General features: G+C 56.4%; 1 protein-coding gene across 1 annotated transcript in view; it reads left to right on the top strand.

Annotated features, from left to right (window-relative positions):
• The window catches only part of HMCN2 (hemicentin 2), a 163,971-nt gene that overhangs the window by 149,051 nt on the left and 6,750 nt on the right, over window positions 1-8,170 (top strand). The window contains exons 85-91 of the mRNA XM_011971201.1: window positions 2,043-2,192; window positions 3,895-4,032; window positions 4,128-4,249; window positions 5,048-5,285; window positions 6,650-6,712; window positions 6,832-6,954; window positions 7,686-7,820. Coding sequence (XP_011826591.1) covers window positions 2,043-2,192; window positions 3,895-4,032; window positions 4,128-4,249; window positions 5,048-5,285; window positions 6,650-6,712; window positions 6,832-6,954; window positions 7,686-7,820 — 969 coding nt within the window. The remainder of the gene's footprint in view (window positions 1-2,042; window positions 2,193-3,894; window positions 4,033-4,127; window positions 4,250-5,047; window positions 5,286-6,649; window positions 6,713-6,831; window positions 6,955-7,685; window positions 7,821-8,170) is intronic.

Below are 8,170 nucleotides of genomic sequence, written 5' to 3'. Positions count from 1 at the left end.
TCCAGGATCACACTGTCAGCAGCCCTGGTTCCTGCTGAGCACTTTGGGGAGGATATGGTCCGACCCTCTCTCCCAGGTTCTTGCTGGTGGTCCTCGGCATTCTGTGGCTTGTCGAAACATCACCCCCACCTCTGCCTTCATCTTCCCTGTGTGTGTCTGCGCTTCCCTATTTATAAGGACACAGTCATGTTGGATTAGGCCTGCCCTAATGACCTCATTCTAACTTGGCTTACTCTATAAAGACCCTGTCTTCAAATAGGGTCACATTCTGAGGTCCTGGGGGTTAGGACTTCAACGTATGAATTTTGGGTGGGGTGGTACCATTCGACCCATAACCCAGCCTCCTTATTTTTGTAATAGAGACAAGTATTCTTCTTTTATATATGTTACTTGTAGAAAGGTCGGATACTATAGAAATCTATGAAGAAGAAGGTCATTCTCTCCCATAATTCAATGACCCAAAGTAGCGTAAGCAATTATTCAGGGAGATACATTCTTCCACACTGTTTTCTCTGGATATAAGAGATACACTTCTCTTTTTACAAATGTCAAATTTACAACCTCTATAACCTGCCATTTTTATTTCCTCTATCTTGGAAGACATCCCATTATGATACACATCGGTCCACAGCTTTTTTATTGGCTTCATATCATTCCATGGGAACGTTTTTTATCTTCATTCCTGTCGGCTTTGTCAAATGAGCAACGTAGTTTATTTTTCTACTTTCCATTCCCCAAAACCACACCGTGCTGTGCATCTTTGTGTGTGGCCCTGAATATTTCTATGGGACGATTTCCTTAAGGGGCATTGGTGGGTGAAGGGAGTTCAGGGTTTGGGAGCCTCTAACTGTAAACATGTTTTCCCTCCTGACTACTTTTCCTCCTTCCCCCTCAGCCTGGCAGGTCCCAATCCTGGCCTTGTAGGGAGACAAGAGGCTGCTATGTCACTCCATGTCTGAAAGAGCTGGCGGTGGCTTGCTGTGCCTGGGTTCCATTTCCTGTCCCCTTCCAAAGCTGCCCAGGTCACACTCCAGCCTTCTTGTCTGCAGCTCCCGATTCCTTCCTCACCCCCCTATTAAAAGGCCAGGGATAGGTTCATGGCCCTTCTCCTGTCCCTCCCATAGGCCCCAGAGCATCGGATACTGATGAGAAACATCCCATATTGGCTTCAAATCTCATCAAACCCCAGCTATGGGCTGCAGGAAATGGCCCTGCTTCCTAGAACCCCAAATTAACCAGCCCCTTGATTCATCCACTTAGGATCCTAGCACTTGAGTGTTTTATGTTATTTTTTGACAGATCATGGGCAATTTGTTGTTAATTTCCCCTGAGAGCTGGTGAGTGGAGAGGCAGGCTAACTTCTGTCTCTCGCCCCCTGGAATGCCATCTGCCTAAACAAGACAGCTGGCCCATTAGTCAGAGGAAGCACCCCCCAGTGCCTGCACCATCCATTTGATTAGCACTAAGGAGCATCTGCTCACAGGCGGCCTGGCGGACGGACGCTAGGAAGCCAGCCCACCAGCCAGGCCAGCTGCAGGGCAGCCGGAGCCAGCAGCACTGATGGAATGGGGCTGTTCAGGTGACAGCACCCGGCTCTGGCTCCGTGCCCTGGCTCCTTCAGTGTGCCAGCCGCACCATCGTGGGCTCCTGGCATTCCACACACCCACAGGTCTTCTGTGAGTTTGTGGCCCCACCTCCTCATTTTACAGGTGAGCCAACTCAGGTGTGGCTTGAGGGGCCTGACACGGCCAGGTTTCAAGGAATGGTAGAGCCAGAATTAGAAGCCAGCTCCATGCGCCTCCCCCCACACCCCAGCCCAGGGTTCCTCCTAACAGCCTCCCTTCCCTTTTAGAACCAAGATCCCCTGGCCGTTGAGTCCATGACCCCCTAGCTGTGTGTCCTTGGACAAGTGGAGGTGAACTCTCCAAGCCTCCATTAACTCCTTCATGAAACGGGAATTCAGCCTGCTTGTGCTGTGGGCCTCGGGGGTGGATAGTCAGTGGCACTGTCGTTCTTTCCACTTACAGGGGTTTCGCTTACAGGGGAACCCCAGGGGAGCTGGGGCAGCATGATTGGGGTGATCAATGGCCGGAAATTTGGTGTGGCCAGACTCAACACCAGCGTGATGCAAGAGGTGCGCTCCGGGGTCAGCAGCATCCGCAGCAGCATCCACCATGTCCCAGCAAACGTGGGTGAGTGGGAGGCAGAGCATCGCCTGCCTCTGGGCCATTGTCTCAGCCCAGCAAGGATCCTCCAGAACGTGCTGGACCTAGGAGGGGGCAGAGCCTGTACCCTGAGACTTGCTCAGGGCCTGATGACCAGAGCATGTCTGACCACCTCTCAAAGCTGGGTGCAAGCCAAAGTGGACTCAGGTGCAGGCAACTTCCTGTCCCCCTCACAGCCCCCCCAAAACAAAGTAACTGCATTTACAGTTAGACCCAGAGTGTGTGAAACGGTCAGTGTTCTGTGGGTGTGGGCGCTCAGACTGTGGTTTCCCAAGCCACCGATGGCTGCCTGAGGCTTTTCCCTATTTAAGTTAAAGCCCGGGTTGATGGAAGTGGAGGGATCTCCAGTCATGAGTGAGGGGTGGGGGCTGGAGGTGACGGGAAGCGGGAAACAGGGAGGACTGAATTGCCCAGAAAACCTAGAGGACTAAGAAGAGTCACCTGCACACAGAGCTCTCATGTACGATGTCTGAGCGATGAATGCTCTGAGAGACTTGCAGAGCTTGTGACAGTGGACGTCACTGTCTCTCCCTTCCCAAGGAATCCCTGGTCCCTTGTGGGGGTCTAGGACGGGCAGTGCTCATGGGGTCTTCACTAAAAGCAGCTCTTCTGAAGCTGCCCTTGGCCATGGTCCTGCTTAAGCAGTGTGGGGTCACGGGATTTTGCTGGGGAAGTCACTCTGAGCTGGCTGTCAACAGACAGCAGGTGAAGTGAGACACTGCCCAGACATGGCGGCTTATTCCAGCTGCAGGAGTGCGAGGCCTGGAGAAGCATCTGGCCCCAAGCCCGCAGGCCAGGCTCTGTTGCATGAAACAAGCGCACGGAGAGGCTGAGAAGGTGGTGCCCATGCACAGGGGCCTGGCCGGCTCATGCGAACCTTGCAAAGCTGGCACCGTCCCTGACCCCAAGCAAGTGGGGAGTGGATGTGTTCCCCTTGCCCAGTCCATGGCCCCGCCTGGCTCTATGTGGAGGGCGGGGCATCACCTGAAGAAGATCTGAGAATCCACGTCCAGGGTCATTTTTTGGTTCTTTTTTCAAATGGTTTGGAACAAACCTGGGCTTGTCCAGAAGGGATCTGCAAGTTAGAATAGTTGGTTGACTTCAACTCAGCAAATATGTCATGACAGTCCGTGGAGTCCCTGGCCCCGTGGTGACCCAGGGGCCCTCAATCGGTATTTGTTGAACTGAGTTAAATATCAGCAAGGTACATGCATTTATTTCTTCTTTTTTTTCTTTTTGAGACTGCTTCTCGCTATGTTGCCCAGGCTGGAGTGCAGTGGTACAGTCACAGCTCACTGCAGCCTCAACCTCCCAGGCTCAAGCGATCCTCCTACCTCAGCCTCCCCAGCAGCTGGGACTATAGGCGTATGCCACCACACCTGGCTAATGTTCTTAATATTTTTATTTTTTGTAGAGACAGAGTCTCACTATGTTGCTAAGCATTTCCTTGTATACATTTATTAATTTCACAGTTATTCCAGGAAGTAGATTATTTGCCTCCACCAGGTCCCGGATTCTGGTTAAATAATTGGTATGGCAGTCACAAGGCAGCAAAGGAAGGGGCTAAGCTCTCCTGGGGGCAGTAGGGAGCCATGACGGGACCTTGAGCGGGAGAGTGGCTGCCCTGAGGATCAGCTCTAACCTGGCCTCCACGCCCTGCCCCACCCAGGACCTCTGATGCGGGTGCTCCTGGTCACCATCGCCCCCATCTACTGGGCCCTGGCCAGAGAGAGTGGGGAAGCCCTGAATGGCCACTCCCTGACCGGGGGCAGGTTCCGGCAGGAGTCACACGTGGAGTTTGCTACAGGTAAGCAGGGCCTCCCCTAGGTGGGCCAGGTAGGACTGAAGCCTGCGCCCAGGACCTCCCGTAGTGACTCTGGGCTGGGTGGGGATGGATTGCAGGGGAGCTGCTCACGATGACCCAGGTGGCCCGGGGCCTGGATCCCGATGGCCTCCTGCTCCTCGACGTGGTGGTCAATGGCGTTGTCCCCGAGAGCCTGGCTGACGCAGATCTTCAAGTGCAGGTCAGGGGTCAAGCCCTGGGGTGTGCAGACAGGGTGGATGAGAGAGACAGAGGCACCCTGCTCTCAACCACCCCTGAGCAGCCAGGCCTACTCTCCCACCTGACACCGCTGCAGGGCTGGGTCACATTCTGGCCTTGGACTTAGGGTAGGATGAGCAGTTGTTATAGGCTCAAGTTCGAGCCCTTGAGGGGATGCTCTGAGCCCTGCGACTCCAAATCAGACTATTCTTGTTCAAAAGCAAGAGTCCTGAAGACAAGTGAGCTGCCCAGAGCAGCCCAGCTGGTTAGAAGAGGCTCTGGGAGGCTCACCCTGTCTCCTCCCAAGGCTCACCCCGTCTCCTCCCATGGCTCACCCCATCTCCTCCCATGGCTCACCCCATGTCCTCTCAAGGCTCACCCCGTCTGTTCCCAAGGCTCACCCCGTCTCCTTCCATGGCTCACCCCGTCTCCTCCCAAGGCTCACCCCGTCTCCTCCCATGGCTCACCCCGTCTCCTCCCAAGGCTCACCCCGTCTCCTCCCATGGCTCACCCCATCTCCTCCCATGGCTCACCCCATGTCCTCCCAAGGCTCACCCCGTCTATTCCCAAGGCTCACCCCGTCTCCTTCCATGGCTCACCCCGTCTCCTCCCAAGGCTCACCCCATCTCCTCTCAAGCCTCCCCAAGCCCCTGAGTTGAGGTGAAGGTCTCAGGCTGCTTGGGAGTTGAAATCTCAGCATTTTCCTCCTCCCCTTCCAACCTTGACCCCTTTCTCCCTCTCCCCTACCCCTCCTCCTCCTCCCCTCCTCTTCATCTTGCAGGACTTTGAGGAGCGCTATGTGCAAACAGGGCCTGGCCAGCTGTTTGTGGGCTCCACACAGCACTTCTTTCAAGGCAGCCTCCCCTCGTTCCTGCGCTGCAACCACAGCATCCAGTACAACGCAGCCCGGGGCCCCCAGCCCCAGCTGGTGCAGCACCTGCGGGCCTCAGCTATCAGCTCAGCCTTTGACCCACAGGCCGAGGCTCTGCGCTTCCAGCTCACTACAGCCCTGCAGGCGGGTGAGGCCCCCCTGCTTTGTCGCACCCCCACTGCCCCAGCTAAAACCTGCCAGGGGCCCAAATGCACATGGCTGGAATCCACCCCTGCCCCTAGCATCCACTGACCATGGGCCAGAGATTTCAGACTGAGACAGCCCACCTGGCCTGCTCACTTGGCCTGTCCCCACTCCCATCCATCCACCTACCCTCCTCACAGGGACACAGTTCTCTAAGCCACCCCTGCTTCAACCTCTGGATCCTTTCCCCAGGCCCCAAGGTGAAGGTCCAACCACCCCAGGCTGATGTTCAGGAATTGAGTCACCCCGCCCTCTTCTCCCATGGGCACCTGCACCGAGGCCCCACCCAGGGAGGCAGGAGCCACTGTTGGAACCCTGGAGACCCACAGAAACATGCTTTCTATTCTTACCCAGTGAATGCTAAAGATACACACGTTCACATAACTTGAGGTTCCAAAGTGTTTTGAACATTGAATGAGAGACAGTGATAAGAGCACTGCTTTGAGGTCAGGCAGACCCCAGTTCAAATCCCAAGTGCACCACTTTCTGGCTGTGGGACCTTAGAGGCAATGTCCTGGTCCCCTCCGACCTTCAGTGTTCCCATCTGCACAGCAGGCATGACATCGCCTGCCTTGCAGGGTGTCACTGTACAGATGTTGTCTCTCAAATCCTAGCCTGGCACCGCCTCATCAAGGGTGGCTGTCCCTACAATTAATTACAAGCTTGTCCAACCTGTGGCCCACAGGCCGCATGACACCCGGAACAGGTTTGAATGTGCCCCAACACAAATTCGTAAACTTTCTTAAAACATTATGAGATTTTTTGCAATTTTTTTTAGCTCATCAGCTATCCTTAGTGCTGGTGTATTTTATGTGCGGCCCAAGACAATCCTTCTTCCAGCATGGCCCACAGAAGCTGAAAGATAGGACACCCCTGATTTAGACTGTCTTGTGTCCTTCCCGCCTCCAGAACCCAGCTCACCCCTCCCCGCCTTTGTTTTTGCTGCCCGTGCGACACTGTCCTCTGCCCCTCCGCACGCTCTCTGTGCATTGCTGCTGTGGTCTCAGGAGAGCCGTTCTGCACGTGTTGACCTCCTGTGTTTTATTTTAATGGTTTTCCTGGGGCTGCCTGACTCACTGCCCAGCCCCACTGGGAGCCCCTTAGGACACATTTCCTTGACTGGGTGTGCCCTGCAGTCATCACCTCCAATAGGCCTGGGCAGGAAATGGGCTCACTGACTCTCTGGCACTGTCTTGGCTTTGCCTGGCTAAGCTGGCGGGTGGGGAGCTGCGAGCCTGGGTTACGGCCAGGGCAGCCCTGGGAGAGGACACCCTCATGTCCTTAGAGTCTATCCTCTTTGTCTTGCAGAGGAGAATGAGGTCGGCTGCCCTGAGGGCTTTGAGCTGGACTCCCAAGGAGCATTTTGTGTGGGTGAGAGCCCCCCACCCTGGCATGGACGTGGGAGGCCTCTCAGCCTGGGATGGATGGCCTCTCCTAGCCAGCTAGCAGGAGGCTGGGAGCAGAGACCACCAGATCCTTTCCTGCCCCAGACAGGGACGAGTGCTCAGGAGGCCCCAGCCCCTGCTCCCACACCTGCCTTAACGCACCCGGCCGCTTCTCCTGTGCCTGCCCGGCTGGCTTTGCCCTGGCCTGGGATGACAGGAACTGCAGAGGTGAGGGAGCCCCTGGGAGGAGAGGTCCTCCTCAGACATGACCCAGGTGTGTGGAAGGGTCCCCAGGGCCAGGACCCTGGCTGGACACAGACCTGCAGGGATGGCCCATTCTCGAGGGCATTTGATGTCAGCGTGGAGGTCCCAATGCCATGTCCCCACCAGGCTCCTTCCTGCTATGGGAGCTGCAGACGAGTGAGGCCCAGGTTTCAGGGGGTGATGGGCAGCCCAAGAGACATAGGGGCGGTTATCACATGCTCACAGCCTTGTGAACCTGAACAGGCCTCGGAAGCTTTCCCAACACTCAGCATCATTTCCAATTGACTGAGACTGGCAAGTGAGTCGTACTCCTCAGCAATGTTGCTGGATGACAAATCTGACCTTGGGTGGTGGTGCTGATGCTGACCCCCAATCTGTATCTCTGCACTCCCACCAGGAGGGTCTGGTGCCGGCAAGTCTCCACTGGGCTCCAAGCCAGGTGCCCAAGGGGACGTTGTCTGCAGCCTTTCATTAGAAGCTGCAGGCCCAAGCGCTCGGGTCCCTTGGAGTGGGCCCTGTGTTTTGGGGTAGGGAGCAGGACAGTGGAAAGAGCTAGCAGAAGGGGTGGGGCCCTTCCTGCCAGTGGCTCCTGGGCCTGCAGACGAAGCCTCTGTGGATAGGCTGGGCCAGGGTCAGGTGGCGAGGCAGGCCTGGGGATCGTGTTCACACAGCCGTCTGCCCTGATCTGCCCCCAGATGTGGACGAGTGTGCGGGGGATGCTCGCCTCTGCCGAGAGGGACAGCGCTGTGTGAACCTGCTCGGGTCCTACCGCTGCCTCCCCGACTGTGGGCCTGGCTTCCGGGTGGCTGCTGACGGAGCCAGCTGTGAAGGTGATGGGGACACAGTGTGCGGCCTGTCCATACTCCTGGAAACCCAGAGGTTGCCAGGGATCAGCTGATAGGGGGCTGTGTGTCACTGGGCTCTGGGCTGCCAGGAAGACCGGAACTCTTGACAGAAGGAGCACAGCAAGGCTGGGGATGAAGCCTGAGCCGGGCGCTGGAGGTCGGAGCTCTCCCCTGGCTCCTGGCAGCTGGCACCTTCTTTGACAGGGGTGTTTTCTTTCTGGACCTCAGCGTCTTGTCTGCTTGATAAAGAGGCAGCCGGGTCAGGGATGGCAAACACGCCCTCCCTCTGCTGCCGTCCGTTCTGTTCCCCGCATGAATCCAGGCCCAGCTAGAGA

Source organism: Mandrillus leucophaeus, unplaced genomic scaffold (assembly GCF_000951045.1).
Source record: "Mandrillus leucophaeus isolate KB7577 unplaced genomic scaffold, Mleu.le_1.0 Scaffold99, whole genome shotgun sequence".
NCBI classification, from domain to species: domain Eukaryota; kingdom Metazoa; phylum Chordata; class Mammalia; order Primates; family Cercopithecidae; genus Mandrillus; species Mandrillus leucophaeus.
This window is presented reverse-complemented; position numbering and strand designations above follow the sequence as displayed.